General features: G+C 41.3%; 1 protein-coding gene across 11 annotated transcripts in view; it reads left to right on the forward strand.

The window, feature by feature from the left end:
* Nucleotides 1-20,005, forward strand: part of LOC105565933 (tropomyosin) — a 44,364-nt gene extending 24,359 nt beyond the window's left edge. For 3 of the 11 annotated variants that reach the window (XM_012019530.1, XM_012019531.1, XM_012019538.1), the window contains 8 exons: nt 4,062-4,195; nt 7,001-7,118; nt 11,417-11,487; nt 12,742-12,817; nt 13,183-13,245; nt 14,249-14,318; nt 18,880-19,052; nt 19,352-19,435. In XM_012019530.1, the coding sequence (XP_011874920.1) occupies nt 4,062-4,195; nt 7,001-7,118; nt 11,417-11,487; nt 12,742-12,817; nt 13,183-13,245; nt 14,249-14,318; nt 18,880-18,962 (615 nt within the window). In that variant the 3' untranslated portion in view covers nt 18,963-19,052; nt 19,352-19,435. The other 8 variants (XM_012019534.1, XM_012019540.1, XM_012019533.1 and 5 more) reach the window with 6 other exon arrangements.
* The last annotated feature ends 2,861 nt before the right edge of the window (nt 20,006-22,866 follow it).

Consider the following 22,866-nt stretch of genomic DNA (forward strand, 5'->3'; position numbering starts at 1 on the left):
CGTATTGATTTGCTCGCGCAGCGATCAGGCGCGAAAGCGATATCTCGGGGATTCAGAGTGACCGTGTCTTTATTACCGAGAGGTTTACATAACAATGTCGAGGTTTCTCCTTTTCGCGACGTTCCCTCGCGACGCCTCGAGAGAATCTATTTACAAGCCGATGCCAGATCGCGACGCGCGAATCACTCCGCGGATATCGCGCGAGCGAGGCAAAATAATATCGCGCGCCGCGATTCTTTTCGACTCAGGAACTTACTTTGATTACACACGCACGGCGGAGAGACAAATGTGAAATGATCCCCAATAAAGTTCTTAAGTTGAGAATCTTATCTGAAGAAGATAAAACTCATAAATGTTTAATTGCAAAAACGCAATTTCAGCGCGCTGAAATTACACCCGGGTGAAACAATAGGAAAGCTGTCTTCTACGACTTGCGAAAGTGTCGATGCATTCCGATAAAGTGATCACAATGGCGCAACATGTTCCATAGATTCTCCTATTCTTCGAATCGATTCGTTTTCTCGAGATAAAACTGCACCGAGAGAATTTTCTCTTAAAATTTGTCCCGAAGATCATGTGATCGTGGGACAACGTGGCATTTTGAAGAACTTTTATGAGAGTTTCGTAAAATTTTACCATACATTTTACTGGTAAACTGTAAGTATAATTACTGGTAAAATGTATGGTAAAATTTCAAAAACTCCCATAAAGTTCTTCAAGATGCCACGTTGTCCATGGATTCCTGTTATTGAGACAAAAAATATTCCCGCTGCATTTATATTTTTCACAGCCTCATTTAGTATAAAACTAAGACAACAGCAAAGTAAAATCAATAATTCTTATTCTCCTCTATCGAGTTAAAAAAGATTGATTTACTACATTGAGACAAGAGTAGCTTTATATATTCTTGCGTTTAGAATAAATTTTCCCTCCACCTTACAACACACGAAGCTGCCACCGCGATATTCGGCAAAAGACGATACGTACTATCATTTTATTCTAGATTTTAGATAAAATATTCCTTTCTCTATAATAAACACGATTGACGCTATATCGATCCTATTTTATGATACATTCAAATGTAATAGCATTGGATCCGGAAATTTGTGTTGTGGGTGCGTGATTTGCCCATGATCACATGATTTTTCAGGTAAATTTTAAAAGAAAGTTCTCTTTCTCTCTCCGTGCATAAGCCCCGACCCGATTCTGTGACTGTACTTGATTCACTAAATTATCAGCGATCCCTACGGTCGCGGCCGACGTCGGTCGGACCGCAGGACGAATTAAACGGATCGTGATGGCTACGAGAAAGGGTCGGACGAGGCGGAAGTTCGGCACACTTACCAACACTCGTGCCGCGGACATCGTCGATGTGACACGACCTGTTCGCTCGGCACAAGTGCGAGTGGGCGTGCCGATTTCCTCCGAGCACAAGGTTCGCGTCGCCTCGCATCGCTAAGGTAACGCGAAAGCGTGCGTGACGCGCCGCGTGCACGCACCATCGAGCGTGGAACGGCGCGGCGACGCGAGTCACGCCGCGCCGGGTTTCACAATTCGCATGGGCTCGCATTAGTTTGCTGGCGGAAGTTCGAGCGACAGCGAGCGAGACGCCTCGCGCCGAATTTCTGGTACAAGTGCAAATGTTTCGTTAAGCCCGTATCAGACTACGGATTGGGATTGGGATTAGATTGAAATTTAACCAATCACAGTAAAGTTCACTAATCTCAAGTTCAGTAACTTTTACTCCGATTGGTCAAATTTCAATCTAATCCCAATCCCAATCCGTAGTCTGATACGGGCTTTACAGGCAGGCGCGAAGCGCGCTGCGCGATCTCCGCGATTATTCCGAAATATCAAGCACTTTCGTAAATAAGAAAAGAAAAATTTTTTCCATATTGCCCATCTATTTGGAATTCATTTTGTAACCGCGCGCATTGTTTTTCCACTCATCGGCTACCATATTCTGTCGCGAGGGAATAAATATTGTGACAAAATCCAGACACCCTCGTCCGTTATTTTAACAGTCATCAGAAAAATTACTACGATAGTCGGCGATATTAGCGATGTGGTAGCGCGGCTTGCGCTACCATGATTACGCTTAAGTGATTATGCAATCGTCGCTACCAGTCCGCTGACATCACCCCTCTCTTCCCCCCCCCCCTCCCCACCCGCCCCGTAAAACCGATGTAGGTGCGTCGAAATCCATGAATACCAAGTTCACGCACCGCTAATAAAGTAACGTTGTAAAAGACACGTTTCCTGCGTGCGGGATGAGTTAGGGCCATTTACTAGATACGCACAATCGTAGGCAGGTGCAGCTGTAACGAGGACGAGGGCCTGAAATTGTGTACGCGGATACACGTGTGTAATCGACCGTTAAGTAATTTACATCCGCGAAAACCGCACGCTTCGTTTAGCCCCTAACAATTCCGTCGGCAGAGTTACGAATTATTATTTTCGAAAGCAATTGCGACCGCGATTAGTCCGTCGATCTAAAATTGACGAGAAAAAAAAGTTTGTCACCTTAGCCACTCGGGGATAATATTGAACCCGACGCAATGTCAGCCTTTATATTCGTATTATTTTACGGTTTTTGAATACGTAAATTTTCTATACGACACGCTACCATGCGACCTATATGTAAGTTTTGCATGCCGAAGAAGGCACAGTATAGTGTTGGAACGCGTACAATTGCAATTCTAATCGCAGTGTTGTGCATAGATGATTTTAAAATTAGCTAGATAAAGATAAGATAAAAATATATAAATTTATCTTAGATAAGATAAAGATGATTTCGTTTTGAATATATCTAGATAAAAGATAAAATTATATGATGATTCATCTAGATAATTTTCAGATAATATCTTTAAGACTTCATGTAAACGCAGTAGAAAAAGTTATACAAAAATTATAAAAAAATATAAATTTTATTTAGATAACAGCAAACACTGTCTAATCGTAATCGAGATTGTCACGTCGAATAAACTGTTGTTAATCCTGTAACATTTTTACATCTTATTCTTGCTCGTATAATACATTGGCTTTGAAGTTTTTGTTATCGCTAAAACACGAGCGTGACTATTTCTCTTAAAATTAATAACTTGTATTAATTTCTTAATAGAGGCTTGAGTGATTGAAGAGACATCATTTCACTGATAACAGGTGCAATTGTTTTTCTCTTTATAAAGATAGTGCAATGGCTATCCATTTGCATGTAACTGCCTTGTGTGCGAGGATAAAATTTAATCGGTTCTCGCCAATCACGTTTCAGGAGTGAACATTCTGTGAGAAATCCGTAACCGATTCATTTGTCGGAAATATTTCCACATTGCCTAACGTTATCGATTACATCGAAAACCAATCTATGCTCATATCGCTAATCTGAAATTTAGATGCGTCCGTCGTGGACGATAACAGGTCTGTCCTTCGCTGAGCGATGAAGCGTGTATTTACGTGTCAAAAGTTTGGTCGAAATTGATGCCGGTATAATCCGTTCGGTCGAACCTCCGATGCAACATGCGAGACCGCCTCGGGATCATTGGTATGCACGCAGAGATCTTTACGGTATTCAACCGGAGCGCTTTGTTGCGACAAGCTCCGATCACGCTCGGCACGTTACGGCATTAGATTCAGATTCGTTCCTAATGCAGCATCGACATGCGCCCGATGACAGCGTCGTGCCGGTAGGCACTCATTGTCAAACAATAACGGCGGATCAGCCATTCGATCTCACGTTATTTTCTTTGAACCACCGCGGTTTCAAACTTGGCAGGCTACTGTTCCTTCACACGTGCGATAAAAACTTGTGCTCTTTAGCCAATAATTCAGATGCAATTAAATTATACAAGTTGTATAAACAATCAGTAATTCAACGATGACAACTGAACGTTGTTATTTACGTTATTTATATGATAGATGTAGATTTGCAATGCGTATCTTGCGTAGTGCCTCGTTGTCCTACGTTATTCGTTGTCCGTTTTACTAAGAGCATATAAAATTAAGAATTGTAGATTTTTACTTTATATTTTATACTGAATGGGACTCTTTCTCGTGTGTTACAGGCTGAGTCCGAGGTCGCCGCCTTGAATCGCCGTATTCAACTGCTGGAGGAGGACCTCGAGAGATCCGAGGAGCGTCTTGCCACTGCCACTGCCAAATTGGCGGAGGCATCGCAAGCTGCCGATGAGAGCGAACGGTAAGTTTCCGTCTTTTTACATCCGCAATCGGAATTGCGAATTCTTTTATTCGTGCCGGTGATCCGCCTACATATTATCTGCAACGAGCAGTTACCAAAATTAAGATAAAGCACAAGAGATACAAATATATTTCCAATTTAATTGGCACAATTTTATAGTAATGAAAATGCATGAGCGTTTCAGGTTAATGAAAAACAGCTGCTCATTGTTACGTAGTTTCTTTTTTATCTTTTCGAGAATGATCAAGAGTAACAGATATTATTCGATTAAATATTAAACATTAATACTTTCTAGTGCGCTTGTTGTCAAGTCGCCAGCAAGGATCGATGTTATTTAATAGATAATGTTAATTATTGTTAACTATGTTCATGAAGAAGCGAGATTTACAAGATTTTACTCCCGATCATTCTTATTACATGCGAATAATTCTAAATTATCGGGGGATTAATTATAAGTCGAGGGGGAAACCGCTGACCAAAATCTTGTACACCAATGCCCACTAATGCCCGGTGGGCATTACTTTATCTTATTATTTTATATTATTTATCTTGTTTTATTTTATTTCATCTTATTTTACCGTATTTTATATTTATAATGCCCCAAAAATGCCTAGTAATGCCCGGTAATGCCGCAAATCTGTACACCACAATGCCCTCAGCGGTTTCCCCCTCGTTATAAGTGAAATGCAAAAGTGGTATAATCGATATTTTCGTTGTATCAATTTTATCTCGTTATTTTATAGCATTAAAATTGCAATCTTTCTCCTTGTTACATGCTTTTCTGTTATGTCTTATTATAAAATGTAAAAAATTTTACAATTAATTAGAAAATAAAACTTTTTCATTGGCAGATCACTTTTCGAGATTGAAAATATTAAAAATAATTAAAAAGCCTGAATGTATAAAAGACATTTAAGAAATTATTTCGAATAACTTCTCTTTCTCTTATGCCACGTTTGCTATGAATCCATTATGTGTATCTGCACATATGCAGTATAATATAGTATATAATATTAATAGAGTTATATATGGCACACAATTATGAGTGACAGTTTTGATATTTTTTGTGTTTTAAAAGAAATCATTTCTCTCCGTGATTTCGCACTCGTCTTACATTGAAAGAATCGATCTGAGAAAAAGACTGAGTATCTCTTGGAGATCCTTTTTCCGGAATTTAATTATAGAACGCGACGCGATTCACTGCAATTTTGTATGACTAGTATCGCACCAAATATAGACCCGAACGCAACAGCTCTTTAGTATTTCAGTTACAGTTATGTAATTATGATACGTGCAGAAATTCGCGTAGCTATTATACCAAATTCGTTGTCTATTATAGATATACATGCACAAGTAGGTGCTTAATCATTGCGAAAAATAACGATATCGCGAACAATTCTCTAGTCAATTGCTACGTAATTTAAAAACTGGCTCGCGATATATAATGTCTTTTCCTCTCGTTTGTGCTCGGAGATGTCTTTCAAGTAGAAACGAAGTGAGATGTGGATTTTGAACACCACATCCTGACCTACTTCTTGTGGTTACATATCGCATCCGCCGCGACGGCGATTTACTTTTTAGTACGCGAACGGATTTACTTTTTAGCACGCTCTCGGATTCTTTAGAATTAAAAATTTCTGGATACTCGTTTTCTTATATTGATTATTTATTTATTTATTTGGGAGATAAACTCATGTCGAAAGGATCCCGAAGCTCTCTTGATTTGATCTACCTATTTTTGCATTGCATATGACAGTAAAGTGTTGAATGTAAAAGTCATTAAGTGCAATCGTAATTTTCAAAATGTCTAATTGCCGATTATGACCTCTTTACGGTGGTACGTAAATGCTTAAAATAACACTAGGTTTTCTTATCGTCGTTGATAACGAATGACGTGTACGAGCTTCGCACGTCTTGCACGATTCTTTCTCACGTACGAGAGGAACTTCAAATACGCACATCTCCGGTTTCTTGACTTACGCGGCTAATTTTTAAAAAATTGAAAGACGTTATCTGTACGTAAACCGAAAGAGCCAATCGGTGTACAAAATAAATTCGCATTGTAAAAAAATAGGATTTTATCCTCTTTATGTATCTAAATTATTATTTATATCGCGCTTATGAGAAAAATTCGTAAATCGACGGTCGCGGAAATAGTCACTTCGTGCGCAGCGATGATCATTCTTTCAACGACGATTAACTCGTTTCTAAAAATCGACGAACGATCGATCGTTAGGATACGCAAGGCCCTCGAAAACCGCACTAACATGGAGGACGACCGAGTATCCTTGTTGGAGCAGCAGCTAGCGCAGGCTAAACTGATCGCAGAAGAGGCGGATAAAAAATACGAGGAGGTGGGTCACCAGCGAACAAAGAGCGAAAAAAATAAGGGCCGCGCGACCCTTCTCTCGATTGGAGACCAACTACCAACCGCTTGGGACGTTCACGGCACTGACATTTGTATTCATAAATACCAAAATATCTGTCACTTATCTGTTATTCGTTGATGCATTTTCACGGTACAGTAAATGAGCTTGAAGAAAACAGGATTCCACTCTCGGGGCATGAATAATCCAACACAAACAGAAAGGGTGTAAGGGTGTAGAATCGTCCAGGTCGGTCGGTAGTTTTTCTCCGGGATTATCTTCCAGGTGAACTTTACAGGCGGACATCATCGGTTGTGAGCTGAGCTGAGCGGAGACGTCCTTCGACGGTCGTCCGAAACCTATCTTTTAACTTGATCCGTTTGTCTAGTCCACTTTTTTAACCGTAAATTCTTTCGTTCGACATGTGTCCACCTTAAAGCGCCCGCAAGATTCTCGAGAACCGCAGCTTGGCGGACGAAGAGCGCATGGACGCCCTCGAGAATCAGCTGAAGGAGGCCAGGTTCCTCGCCGAAGAAGCCGACAAGAAATACGATGAGGTTCGCGCGCCCGCGGCTACCACTGTCAAGCGTGTTGGATGCAGTGACGATGATAATCATGACGATGACGGTTCCTAGTCGATAGTCAAAATAGTGCCTAACCCCGTAACTCTCTGTCTTCTCTTTGTGTGCTCGAAAAACACCGTGGTTCGATACGCGTCTCCGTTGCGAGTAAAGATACGTGTCTCGCACGGGGCACATCCCATTCGTTCAAATCGTGTTGGTTGGTTCGCCGAGGCTTCGACCGTCTTTTAGGGGGGAAAAAAAATAACGAGGCGATCTTCCCGCGTTGCCCGCGTCGCGAAGCGAATGTTCCCGTCGATCGTACGAAAGTTGGGAAGGTGAGGAGGCGCAGTGAAATCTTGGCAGGGGTAAATGTCGTGACACGTCGATCTGTGATCGCGATCTGGGCTGCGAATAAGAGTGAAAAAAGTTTCCTTCCGTTTAGAAAAGTTTGTTCGCGACAAGTGCAGTGTTCCAAAGATCGTTTTCATCTTGTTAGACTAAAATTTTAAAGATCAAATAGGAGTCACGCGGGAAGAAACGAAGGAAGAAAGAGAGAAAGAGAGAGAGTGGTGATATACATACGTACGAGAGTGTTAACGTGTTTCACGAGCGCGACTCGCGTAAAAAAATCGGGTATCTGTGATTTCTCCAAGTGTTTTCATTTCGGTTACGACAAAAGCTACAACAAAATGTCTCTCAAGTGCCAGTTTCGTAACTAGAGTCTAATCTTGTTATTGCTACATATATATTCCTGTTATTAGATACTTGTAGTTTAGAGATGACCGCGCGACCAAGTTCGTACGCGCGCGTTTATGATAAATACGGTCTCTTCGGGGTATCGTGGAGGTTTGGACCGCGTGCTCAGTCTGTCGTCTCGTTACTCCCGAGTCCGGTCTCGTAATTAAATTTAACAACAGTCCTCAATTGTGTTGTGATAACGACACGCGCGTGGCCGCGCGACTTTATCGCGCGGCTCGCCGCGCGTCAAACGACATGGTGCTGCTTTTGTCAAGCTTGTCGAGCTGAGACGAGCGCGTTTCGCTTTGCTGGATTTCGGAATGTGACGCGCCAGAATGACGAGAGTTGTCATGGTAGGTGTTGGCCGCGATAACGTTGAAATTACGGTGATGCACACTTTGCTGTTTGTCCACTCGGAGATTACCGGTATCGCTTCGCCGGGATAAGATATCGTTCGAAATCTTTTTTTCAGTCATCTGCATGATATTAGAGATCGCTATTTACGACTGCGACCCATCAATATATAATTTCACATTACCTAAATACCTAATCTGTCCGCGACAGAATGCGTCACGCGTATCTATCTATACATTTTTGCAATATTATTTTTTATTATTTTGAATCACTATTTCATTTATTTTTCATTTTTCGGAGACGCGAGTTTCGTTTGCCTTCAACAATACAGTATCTTTTTAATAAATATGAACAAGGCTCCAATAAAACAATATTAAAATGAAAATTGATATTAATAGTTAAAATAGTAAAAGATTGCCGAGTCGAAATTTTGGTCCAATGTTGAACTTTTAATTCTATTATATAGTAGGACCTGAGACAGTAAAAGAGGTCGAACTGCAGGTACAAAATTTACTCCTACTTTAAAACTGATAGTGTCGGGAATTTCTACTTTTGCCGATTTTGCATTAAAGTAGGTCCTTTTAAGTAGGAGCTAAAGTCAAATTTTAGAATTAAAGATTCAAGGGAGGAATAAAAAATATAATGTCATCAAAGTACGTTATTGCTGATCCTATATAGGTGTATAGATCAGCTGAGTAGGTGTGAATTATCCTTAGAAGTGTCAAAATAGTACCAAAATTTAGAGGCAATTAACTATTAATTTTAATTTGAATAATTTTTTTTTAACTACGAAAATTTTTTTGCAAATTGATGATTATCACCGGGGAACTCGTAACTTGCCGAGGTTTCTTTATTGAAACTTCTGAACTCACCGTAGTTTCAATCAGTTAATTTTTCCCACCCGATGACGTTACACGCGATCTGTTAAATCGCCGTTAATTAACAGACTGCGCGAAAATAGATCGCGGTGTGCGAGAGTTGATTTTATCGCAATGCTAATCGAGTCGTCCAATTTATTTCAGTAGATAGTTGCTTCCACGCAGTCGTCTGTTTTGATCTCCTAATTAACGATCTAACTATCTAACCGTTACAGAAACTTACAGGGATGACGACAAGTTCTAACAGCAACTGAGTGTGTCGATGTCTTCGTTAAACCTCATTTTTTTGCACATATATGTACAAGGCGACTTGCAATCTGTCGTTCATTCGCAAAATCATGTCGCGACTCCATCGTAAAATGGCCGGGTCGTCGCGAAACTGATGAAGTCCACCGGGACGACATAGATTGCGCGTCGTATTCTTCTTACAAATACCGCATACGATTATAAAATCAACGCGATTGTGGCAGATTTGCATTTTCTCAACGAACTGAATAAAATCTTCGCTTTTATCGCCTCGGAATCGTGGGTGTTCACAGAGTTTTCACGGGATATCGCACGAGTCGATCGCGGAATCATGTTGACTGCGCGAGGTCAAATTGATGCGAATCTCGAGCGCAGGCACGTCGAACTAAGTCTCGTACGTGGAGATCGTTCGTGCTAACCGTAACAGAAAATTTCCGAGGCGAAGATATACGAGAGCGAGGGAACGTGTGGAAACCGGTAATCCGAGTGCGCGCGAATCGCGAATCTCTCAATTAAACTCCCGCGGGGAAGCCATTTTACGATCGATCGCGGCCACGATTGTGCGTAAGCTGTGCCGCACGAGTGAAAGATCGTCGTAGGGCACGATTACAGACACGTCCAGAGCCACGGCGATTTAAAAAGAAAAAGAGTTCGGCTAAGAGTTTCGCTCTACGACGATCTTTTTCCCTAGCGTGACCATACATTGCCGTACTTACATGCGCTTGCGAGTCCATCGGGACTCGTCCGTCAGGACCGAGGTGCAATTTGCGTGACGCGACTTGCGTGCTGTATCTCCGGTCGTTTGTTTTCTCGACGGCGTGGCCGTCGATTGGAAGAGGCCGCCCATTTGCGAGCGTTTCGGGAAGATTGCTCGAAAAAAGAGAAAGAAACGGACGTTAATGCAGCAGCTCAGCCCGTCGTTAAAACGTCAAATTAAAACGACGAGGATGTTTTAATTTGAACGCGAATGCCATTAGACATGCAAATTGGGCGCGCGTGAAGTCCGCGAGTGGCAGCGTTTTACAATGTATTTTCTCGATCCACGCTCTTAAGCTCGTACCGCGTAGCACCGCCAAATTCGAGGCACACGTTTCTAAATAGGACTCTGGTTAACAGTTAACCGACGTTCGTGAAACTAGCCGTAAATGTCTGTTTCTACGCCAGACACACTGACAGAAAAAAAAATGGTTGCAGTTAGCACAATCTCGCTATAATTTCTTAGTCGTCTTAGGAGCCAACCACATTCTTATAATTCTTCCAACTACGTAAGTTGTGGCTGACCTAACAATGTATTATAGTCCATTTCCATCCTCTTCTTTTGATCGCACTTACTATATAAAAATAATTAACTAATTTACCATTCATTACCTGGACATTTTAACAGGACAACAGTTAAAAGCTTATATTTTATAGTAAATTTTTTAAATCGTTGGCATCACTGTGTGTCTACATGGTTGCTAATATTGTAGTAATAATTGCTATAAAAATGATATTCCTGACTGTAATTATTTTACTATGCAATTACAGTTTTCAATACTACACATTTTTCTATCAGCGTAGGCATTCGTTATACTCTTCCTGTGTCGCATGAGCCACACTCGTGATCGCGTAGATAATGTACCTCCTGACAATAAAACTCCTAATTTCGAGGAACTATCTATTTGGTGGATTTTTATGTCTCTCGTAATTACGTACGGTTTTTATTTCATTTAACGGGCACCTCCAATTTTTGGCGATACACGCTTAAGAGTGTATTGAGGATCACGTACGCGGCTCGCTCTTTTTCCTCGCGAAACGGTAGCTTTGGATACGCGCGGATTAGACGCCAAGGCCCGCCGCACAAGCTCGTCAACGGACTTTGAGCACGAGGGGGAGAATCTCACCGCGAGGACCGTAACTCTTCCAATCACGACCGCGACGGCGATGACGACGGCGACGAGACGCCGGTGTCTCGCCAGCCCGCCGCCTCCGAAGTCTTCAGAGGCGGCGAGGTCGCCGAAGATAAGGAGGAGGATGAGGAGGTGGTGATGGAAGGCAAACACATGTAGAAACCGTATGTGTGTGTCGTTTATACAGGTCGCCCGTAAATTGGCCATGGTTGAGGCCGATCTAGAACGCGCCGAGGAGCGTGCCGAGGCCGGAGAGTCGTAAGCATCATCATTTTTATTAGGCATCTCCCGTCCGGCACCTTTTGCCCGAAGTGCGAACGTTCCCGCGGCATTCTCTCCTCTCATCTCACCCAGCTGCCGCCCCCTTTCTTTTCCATCATGCATCGCCGAGCGCGCTTCAGCTCGCTGCCGTAACTTTTTGACAGCACCGTTAGCTCGTAACACGTTCGTCTGCGAGGACGAAGAAGGCGATATACCCCCTTAACCACGCCTGTATTTCGTTTTGCACGATAACGATACTTTTCGTGATCGCATTCTACCAGTAAAAGTAGTTGCGAAGTGTATCAGTTGTTAAGACCTTTCCCGTCGTGGAGGGCCAGAATTGCGAAACGTTAGTCTAATCGTTAAGTAGTATTGTCTCGTAGCAGTGTAATATCTTAATAGTAATAGTGGCTTTTCCACGACACCATCTGCGTCTAAGGGAAGTAAGCAACAATTACGTTGAATCGAACTGATGATCTTATTAATTTTCCAATACACCCGCGGCGTCAATATCCGAAATTATTTGTCGCTCTCATTTAATCACCTTCAAAAGATTTGTCACCCAAAGAGCTGCCTATAGACGCAGATGCGATCCCATGTGTAATTTTAATTAACATTGTGGCACAGTGCGCTCGCACTAATCTTTTAGCAGCCGGAAGGAGCCCTGGGAGCCAGGAGACATCGGATTTTTGTGCATGTCGACACCTGACAATTTCTTTGTTCCATTTTTTTTCGTATTACTATTTCATGACCACCTCCATCACCTTTGCTTATCGCGCATGACACTGTGTGGCTGTTGATCACAGGTCGCCAGGAAACTAGTCATGATGGAGCAGGATCTCGAGCGCGCCGAGGAGAAGGCCGAGCTTTCCGAATCGTAAGTGCAGTTACACGCATGTGTTCACCGTAATATCCCTCTTCCTCCATGTGCAGCACTATGCAATTCCCTTGTCGTTCGCTCGTCATATCGTCCAGAAATATGAATCACCGACGAACGTTTCAATACACAATTCAAAAACGTCTAGACAGATCAATGTACATATATACTGTGCATTAATCAAAATGTAATATTTTTTGATACTAGAACAAAGCTTTTTTTCTCTATTAACTTGATTTCCCTCATCGGACAACTTCCAGCATTACTTAATTATATCTCTAAAAGAATGAGAAATATTGAAAACGTTTGTCTGCAGTTTTTTTTCTTCTGTATAATCCATGAACTTGAACATTAAATGGTTATTAACTTTGCAGCAAGATTGTCGAGCTTGAGGAAGAATTGCGTGTCGTCGGCAATAACTTGAAGTCCCTCGAGGTCTCCGAGGAAAAGGTAAACGATTTATTTTACGCCCCATGTAGAACACAATCAGAACGGAACATAATTCCGTGGACTATAATCGTCTCCCCAATTCTCATTTTATGTTATAATGATTTTCTTAATCATCAATTAACCCGCGTCTAAATGCCGGAAAATATTATGGATAGAAAGTACATCATGCCATTTTTACAATGCCCAATTTAATTGTAAATCATAAGTTATACCGATGAAAGTACATTCCAATAATTGGGTCGAGCATTAATTTTGAGACGAGCACCTTACCTTAAGTGTAGGGTGTTTGACAGTCGGTACACGTTCTGAAGAAAATCACCGTTAAATCGTCGTATGAGAAATAATATTTACGTAATTGTACGTAGGCCAACCAGCGCGAGGAGGAATACAAGAACCAAATTAAGACCCTTACTACTCGTCTAAAGGAGGTACACATCCTTTGGGAGTGTCTTGCTTTGCATTTCCTAACGTGTGATCCATCCTCGCGTCGTAGGTCTTGCCACTAAAATATTAACTCGCGTGCCCCCATCGTTTTGCATCTGACCCCATTTTTATTTTTCTTTAAGAAAGTAACTAAACAAGTGTTTCCTGCGTTGCGGTGAACTAACGAAAGCTCGTTTTGTCTTTTTGTTGTGCTTGATTAAAAACAGGCGACGCAACGAGAGGAGACGTTCGAGGGCCAGGTGAAGATTCTCGATAGTCAATTGAAAGAGGTAAGTGAGAGCCGAGGATTAAAATAATTATCGCGGATCGAGGCACCTCGAAATATCGGTGTATCGGGGAATTTTCATTTTAATTTCGATCGCATCTATTGTTCAAATGTAGAGAAACATAAAATTGATGATCGGAAATGGAACAATACTTGAATATGATAAACAACCACGGAAGGAAATAACGAAATTTTTCTACTTTTGTACGCGAAATATTAAACTACTTACGAAAAGAATACGCGAAACTTTCAAAGCCCGTACAAACACCGAGAAATCTAAAGATTCATAGATCGCCTCACGAGGACAAATGCAAACGTTTCAATAGTATCGTAAGTTTTTCTTCCTTGAGTGAGCGTATTGCCCGAAAAAGAGAGAGAGTGAAGCATTGTTCTCGATAATAGCATATTAATCGTGCAATACAGTGTCGTAACCTTTCAAGGCCTAGATTCAGGCCCATAGCGTAGCTGCAGTCATGTGTGACGTGAAATTTGCTTTACTCGCATGGCGTGAAGCATTGATATACCGATTATTAATTGTCTCGACGATTTCAAAGAAAAGGAAAGCAGAACGGCCATAAATCTTGATGAATGACTAATGCCTCTGTTTTATACGATTATTCAAACGGACGGCTTACTTTCTCTGTCTTTCTGCTTTTTGAAATCGATAGACGAGTTTATTTTAAGCGTCATTTTCTGACTGACAAATTATTGCGTTTGCGTAGGCTGAAGCACGCGCCGAGTTCGCGGAGAGATCCGTGCAGAAACTCCAGAAGGAAGTTGACAGGCTCGAAGGTGCGTATACGGCAAGAATAGAATACGTACACATTGATATATTACTTCCGTTCTTTTCGCTCTTTCCACGATTTAATCTACATTTTTTTAAATATGTAAATACGTGTGCTACGATACTTTTTATATCGGTTACACAATTGTTGCAACGTGAATTGAATTTCTTGTTAAACGGAAAGAGAGAAAGAATTCAGGGAAAGGTTTTTAGAAGAGAAAGTTTTCAGAATGATTAGAAATTGCCACTTTTACCCAAGCGGCTAGATTCCTAGAGAATGGGTGCCGCGCACACGTGAAAAGGTTTAAACTGACACCGGATATAAACGGAACAATACCGAAGGAACTGAATATTACGAATCACTGCTTTTAAATTTAGTCTCTCTTTTTCTACATAGAGTCTAGAGAAATTACGAGCTATGTTTCTATACCCAGAGAGTTCAAGTCGAAGCGGTTCAATCAAAATTTATCCTAATCAGTTTGCCTAATTGTAATATATAGGAACGTAGTGATTCGACAATCGTAAAGCAAACCCCGTTTTTTTCTTTCCGCCCCGTGTGTATATGTGTGCGTGCGTGTGTGCGCTGTATTTTATTTGCGCGTTTACCCAACTTAACCGCCGAAACGCAGTGTGTTACGCTCGCGTGTGGCTTGCCGTGTGTTACTTCCCTTTAACCAGTGATCTTTGCAGACGACCTCACGGCCGAGAGAGAGAAAAACAAATTGCTACAGGAGGAGATGGAGGCCACCCTGCATGACATCCAGAACATGTAGATCGTATTTTTCGCGATGGACGGAAACGCATAGACGCGAAAACGTTTTGTAGGGAGCGAGAGAACATCCGAGAGAAAGAGAGAGATATATAAGGGGGGGGAGGGGGGGGAAGAACGATGCAAGTAAATAGCAGAACGGCGGCAACGAGAAGTGAATGAGAAACAAATACGCCGTTACGGCGCGAGCGTTTCGTATGTGGTGCACACCTTAACATTAACGGATAAAAATGCAGTCTTTAGACTAGCCTTATACCCTCCATTACGTCCATCCGCAGTGCGTGTACGTATTATGCGTGCTTGTATGTGCCCGAGCGTGTGTGTATACGTGTCGTGTGCGTGTCGCGTGTCTATTTGTATGCACGTGATGCAAGACAGACTGATGTAGGATGAGAGGAAGTGTAGAAAATGTGTGTGTGCATGCGAGGAAGAGTAAGGAAGTTACAGAACGAAAGGATCGGCATGGTAGAGAGAGAGATAGAGGGGGGGAAGGATGGAAGATAGAGGAAGAATAAGCAATACGCGACAAGGACAGACGGCAGGATAGTTCCATACATACGAAGTTACTTGTAATCTGAGTTTTTTAGCTTTAGATTTTAGCTTAGTCTGCCTTTGAATTTTTGAATTCGAGAAAAATTGAGGCATGGCTGCGATTTGAGTCCTCGATGCGCTTTCGATTCGTTAAGAAAACGATTACTGGCCGTGGGAGGATACGTGAGTAGGGATTCGGAGAGGCAGAAAATGGAAGAAACGCGGGGACGAGATGGACCGAATTGCTTTGTACCGAGAGAAGAAGTTCTATAAGACGTCTGGAAATCGATTTTCTCGAGCGTATCAATTTTATGCGCCAAAGACGATGTTCAAATATGATCTATTATATAATTATATAATATTGTACTTAATATATAATTATATAGTAAACTACGCTCGACTCGTCTGAGACCTGAAGTCAGGTCTCCTCCTCTCCATTGAAGATAAACGATCATTGAGTGATCTTTTAGAAGTGACTTAGGAAAAGTTTTTTTTATTCTTAATTTCACCCGGTCGGGCATTTCATCAGAATTTGCTTCTGTCGGTACAAAAATACGCGTAATAGGATTGTATATAATGGAGGGAAGCAGACCGAGTGTTCACATTCACTTTTTCGCGTCATTTTACATTCCGCATTCTCCACGCGGCTCAGCTCGCGCGAGAAGAGATTCGTCAGTTCCTTTTTCGTCTGCCAGCGAAGTTATCGTCGCGTTATCTTCTCATTGCCGCCGATGAAAGCAAAGACGACGATGATGCAATAATCGTGCATTTAAGAGGATTCCACTGCCACAAGCCCTCAGCAATTTTTCTAAAAGTATATTTTCGTAGTACGCCTTTGTCTTCGTTGTGCAATATCCAATCAAACGATTACAACCGTATTACCAACGTAGTATTGCTATGATTCAAATCCGTTGTTTTGTTTCCGCGTAGTACGAAATAATCGAGAATTGTCCGGCCTATGCAGACATATGCGTGTATCACGTGTGCAGAGCGGTTTAACTTCGGGCCTACGAAAAATTTATCATAATACTTAAGATACAAACAGGGAAGCAACTGGCTATTTTGTCACGCCGCAACGCAGCTTCCCGTGCTAGCTGAGTCATTCCGATATTTTTTACCGATCGTGCCTGTATATATTTACGATATATTAATACTAACCACGGCCAACGTCAAACCTCGATGCAGGGAACGTGCTTCGTTTCGAATATAACAGCGAACGAAAGATCCGGAAGTAATGATAGACCGTCGAGATAACGCATATCCGATTATTCCACTTCGAGGCGAACCGCGTTTTCGCCTCGAATTATTATTATTACTATTACTATTAATTGATACAGCTGTCGTTAATGTTACTTCACGCTCGCCATCGAGCATCGCTAATTCCGCGAAGACATTTTCTCTTCCAATTCTTTTCCTTTCTACCGAAAAGCGTAATTTATGTCGCGCGTCCTACCCGATCTCGATGTCGTAATCCGTCATCGTTATTCTTGTAGCACTTTTCCTGCAACATATTCTTGGATGGCCTTTTGATGTAAGAATGTGCGCTTCGTTCTTTTCCCGTTCCGATATATAAATGCATGTATATCGCACAATCATTGAGCAATCATGAAGCTACCTAGACTCGATCGAACATATATTTCAGGATTGACTCTTGATGACGAAAAAATATAAATATTTCGTCTTTCACATGAAAGACGCATAAATTTTAACAACTAGCTTTTTATAATTTGCCAACGTCGCGTTGGTTTTGTATTATACAAATCGATATTTCGCTGATACACAGTTGTAGTGTCAACACAGTAAGCGTATTTAATCATTACGTGACTTAAATATGATCGCGCATGACGTCACGTTTTTGATCGAACAATGTGCCGTTCAGAAATTCGAGCTACTTCGAATTATATGTCTCTATTTATGCATGCGAATGAACCGACTCAAAATACAGTAGCACATGCGCTATCGAAAGGCCACCCGGAGATATCGCGACCGTTTGTTCTGCAAGTTAACGCCGCCACGAGCAAGCGTTGTTCAAAAACCAGGAAAGTAATCGCGAAAAGCACAACAACCACGAGACCTACGTGTCCTATCGTTGATTTTTGTTAGCCACAAATTCTTTTCTTTCTGAAGTAATACTAAAAATTACGGAAAACGCAGATACTTGAGTTTAAGAGAGAACTTTAGTTTATTAATTTACTTAATATTAATAAAGTGAATGGAATGATAATAACACTAATATCATTGTAATAATAATTAATTATTATATATTGCTATTATTATAAAACTGTTTATAATATATATTTTAATTTTGAAAAAGAGTGTGTCGTTTGTTTTCGTTGTGTCGTTATTTTATTTTATTTTTTACCTGCGCTAACATTAATCCTCCACCGTTAACATAACGACGTGTAACTGCTGTCCAACGCGATAACACTGTGATCGCCTTGTTGTTAAGACAGTCTCCTAACAAACTGCATGATGAAGAAAGAGTGGTACGTATGTCTTAATTACGGTGAGTAAATCTGCTTAATCCGATTTTGCTATTTAATGCATGACAAATCTCCCTATTTACAATATCGAAACTTCACGATTGTCTCTTATCATGAAATTTATCACGATTATTTTGTAGATATAAATATTCCTTTCTTTTTCTGCGTGATCTACTGATCATTCTTCCGATACCGGTAATAAAACTGATTATGTTAATAATATTATATTCCATCATCAAAAAACATTCATGAATAACGAATCTAATTATCGAAGCACATTTAAAATATGTAAAAATTAGCGTAGAGCTAAGAGCAGGTATGAATTGAGGTACAAATTATATCTAACAGAAGAAATTTAACGAATATCACGACGATAGAAGAGAAATAATCGGGGAATCATTTTCAGCCGCGCGTTAAAATTTATATGACCTACCTAAACGTGTTGAGTTATTTGATTTTAATTCAATTATCTTCACCGCTATCCCGCTTGGCCGATCCACAGTGCCTGCTTAGCGCAGTTAACAATATTAATCCTTTCATCACCGAGCGATTTTTAATTATTTTTTTAATGGGACATCAGCATCCCACAGAATCCTAGAGAGACAAGGAATGGGGACTTATATGCGGTCATGAAAGGGTTAAAAATTTATTAAAAAATTAATTAAAAAGGACGAAACACTTTCGTCTCTTCGGCACTTCTTTTTTTCGATCACTTCACACGCCACGCAGTAGACAAAGTCTCATCAACTGACTAGCGGCTTTCTATATCGTTGCGAATGCTTGCAGATGAGATGGTGACTGAGAAGGAGAAATTCAAGGAGGTCGGGGACGGCCTGGACAACGCGTTCTTCGAGCTCTATGGCGTGTAACGCCGCTACTAACCCTCCTAACGCTTCGACAAAAAAAAAAGATACCGAAAGCCTTTCTTACAAATCTAGCTTGCGCTTAACACACCTTCCGTAAGTTACCTGCTTACGCTTTTTTAACCCGCTCGTTGCTAAAACCGCAGCTTCCCGACCGAGCGCCTTCTAACAGAACATACATCCTTCTTTTCACATCGCTTAAAACATTTCATGCACGCGATAATTATAACGTAGGGTCAAAGATTCGTTGTATCTTCCAGTTTTATCTCAAAGTGAACTTTGCGTGAACGCAAATTATCAATGCACCTAATTCATACCGAACGTATCGATGTACAACTGGCTGGAGATGGCAAAGTAGCAGAGTTGCGTTCTAACAGCGCTACGTTTTCTTACAGACGAGCTCGTCCACGAGAAGGAGAAGTACAAATACATCTGCGACGACCTGGACCTCACCTTCACCGAATTGGTTGGTTAAATCGGCTGTCGAATTATCCGCGTCCGCACCGTCGAATTATTTGGCCGTTAATCGAATTATCGGCATCGTGCAATTCGATCGCGGTCGAGTCACGGCCACCCGGAGCGTGTGCTTTCTCGTCATCGTAACTAAAATCAATGTGCTACTATAAATACGTTCCGCGTTCAATATACTCTTCTCTTCTTTTTTTTATTTATCAACGACTCCGCCACCGGCTCTCGTGCGCAGAGCAGCCGCTGAGCCGTGATTATTTATTTAATTATTTACTTCGGAAACGCTGCCCGGATCAAAATTACGATTTAAAAGAATACAATTTCCAACACAGTTTTAATTGCACTACGCTGCTTTGGTAATTGAGCGTGCGGTAAGTAGAGCAAAAAGAAAAGTACAGTACACCGACCCGAAGTGTACGTATCGCTAATAAAATGTTATTGAATTTCTGAAAGTATACCTCGACGTGACCTTTCCGTCGTCAGTGGCTCGCGATTTCAGATTGTCGAAAAACTGTACGGGACACCACACTTTTGTTTCCAATACATCAGAGAATAGGATAAATAAAATATATAGAATCCGATGTGCCGTTTTGTTTTCTTTCACACCCGAAACACCCTGTCCCTTAAAGAGCTAAGATGGACCGCGAGACGTTCATTTCTGAAAATACATTTCCAAGTACGTATGTGTGTCAGCAAATGACTGACAATGATCAGGCTGCTAATCGACCATGACTGGCGATGTGTTTTTAACAGACAATTTAACGTAGACAACAACTGTACTGTTATTGCGACAAATATTATCATATGCCTCGGTGGTCGAATTGGTGAGACGCCCGTCTAGAGTGTAGAGAGGTCCAGTTTCAAACTCTGGCCGAGGTAATACTTTTCGCAATAAATTTTCTGTGTTAAAAACACATCGCCAGTCGACTAGAAGCTTGATCATTGTTACGTATGTATGTGTGTGTGTGTACATATTGGCGTTTAATCTTACATTTTATTCCCCGAACTGAACAGCCAATGTCATTTCTCAGGTTTCAGGTAACAGGACCAATTCAGCATAATTTTCCCTTCTCCTGCTCTCTCTCTGAGCCGCTTTACGGACGTAATGATCTAGTCTAATCCCGAAGCGTCAACCACGAGGATTGCGTGCTCGTGGCGATATCTCTCTCTTTCTCTTTCCAATTAAAAAAAAAATATTAAAATGTAACACCCGATTAACCATCGTACCGTCCACTAATACCACGTTCCCTCCCTTCTCGTTGCAGACGTGCTGGTAAACGAGCGCTGTAAATACAAAGCGATCGCCGACGAGATGGATCAGACGTTCGCCGACCTCGCCGGATATTAGCAGGCAGGCTAAAATGCGTATGACCGGGGGTGTGTTGCGGGGAAGAGAAAAAAAAAGCGAGAGAGAGATAGAGAAAAGAAAGAAACGGTTCGTTCACGCTACGACAAAACGACACTGCCAGCACGCGGACCCTTCGCCACACGTCGTCTCGTTCGATTACATTAGCATTCTACACGTACTCGCTGGAGGAAAGTCGAGGACGAGGAGGATGAGATTGCTGACATTTAGCGTTAGCCGCGCGTGGCTTAACCGTTAAGCCGCGTTTTTCGCTGAAGGCACCGTCATGCGTTCTACATTCCTTCGACTCGAATCGAAATCTACGTTTGAGCAGGCCACATCCGGCTCGTCTTTTGTAAGGGTTTACATTGAAATTGCCTCGGGAACGAGATCTTTCCGAACGGCGGTAAGAAATCTTGTGTGTCCGACGGTACTGGTCGGAAACAAAGATAACGTACTCTTCCAATACCTGGCACGGAATTCCCACTCAATGACGGCGATGATTTACTGCAGTATCGGTTCTGTTACCTGCGCCCGTATCCCCGGCACAGCAAGGTGTCTTATTTTATCACATCCCTCACGTCCAAATAAATTGCATTACTTCCGTCGAGATCTGTCCGCGCAAATTTGCATTGGCCCCCCCCTAAATTCGCGTAGCTTCTTATATCTGTAACGGTATTAGTTGTTAAGGAACTTTTTGCATAATACATTACTTTCATCCTGCTCAACCGCACAATTTACGCTGGATATTACGTCGCGCTGTTTCATCAACCAAGGTACGGGCCAAGAAACGACGTTTGCTCGAAATCAAGTCCACACGGCCTTAAATATTTAACATCCCAGCTCATTGCGACGAATGTGTTCAAGGCACATCCGCGTAAGCAGGAAATTAAAATAAACCGTACAAATCTCTTTCGTAATTACATCGGTTTGTATCGTACAAAACACGAGTCTAAAAGGACAGCTAATAAATAACGTCGATTAACATCCAATACGAATAAACGACAAATGTTTCCTGCTTATGGCATTTTTATCTTATTCAAGAAGCAGCGCTAACATTCATCGTTAACCATGTATCTTTTTTATATTTGCACATTCCACCGTACGATTAGACAGTGCGGTCTAATTAGTCAGGCTAACGCTTAAGTTTCTTTCCATTATATATTAAGGAATACCATGTATCATTCATATTTTCAAGCCACGCTTCTATGTTGTATCGTGCAGTATATTGTGTCAAGATATTGATGAATTGACTTGCTGAAATATCTCACTTTAACGGAATGAGGTATAGTGTTCATTATAGCATACAAAGTTGCTTCTATGATATACTAGAAAGGTTTGCAAAGCAATCTGGGTTGGATTATGATTACGGCAGAAATGAAGTCTAATAAAGGATAGAACGGCATTGCGAGTGTGAGAAATGTACGCTTGAAATGATCGAATTGCGAGGTCGATCAAGTTCGATACATCCACGGCTCTCGGCAACATACTTCAATGCTGAAAATTGTGTATCTTAGTCTTTAATCTTTTCGAATGTTAATTCAACGGTTTGACGATCACGCAAGTTACCGGGATTGACGATGAATCTTGTGATGGACCAAGCTCAGAGACTTTCAAACATGCACTCGATGCAGCGATCTTGACTATCTTATGTGATAATTATCGTTTTATTGTATTTATATTACTTTCAATAAATATGCATATTTTATATCTCTGCAAAATGTTTTACTCGATTTTGCAATCTCGTCACGCTTGAAGAATTGTTTGGCTGTAATGTTAATTCACAGTTAATTCAATTTGCGATCATCTGTTACACGACTGAGAATTGATTGCTTTGCGATAACGCTGAATGCCAACGGCAGTCAGTGGAATTTGCAGTGTCTCTTTAAACAGTATTAAATCATCTATAGTACCATCGTCGCGATATTAAAGCTTGTCGCGTGGTCATGTCAGGATAGACGCTCTTTTAATATCTAAAGAAAAATATCAACATAGCATATTAGAAAAATTAATATAAGAACGGTCATTCGTTAAATTCTGTGAAGAAACAATACATAGTGTTTATCTTAACGAAATAACATATTATAAGTATATAAA

The sequence above is a fragment of the Vollenhovia emeryi genome, unplaced genomic scaffold, assembly GCF_000949405.1.
Source record: "Vollenhovia emeryi isolate VEMERY1.0 unplaced genomic scaffold, V.emery_V1.0 DF939148.1, whole genome shotgun sequence".
Classification (NCBI taxonomy): domain Eukaryota; kingdom Metazoa; phylum Arthropoda; class Insecta; order Hymenoptera; family Formicidae; genus Vollenhovia; species Vollenhovia emeryi.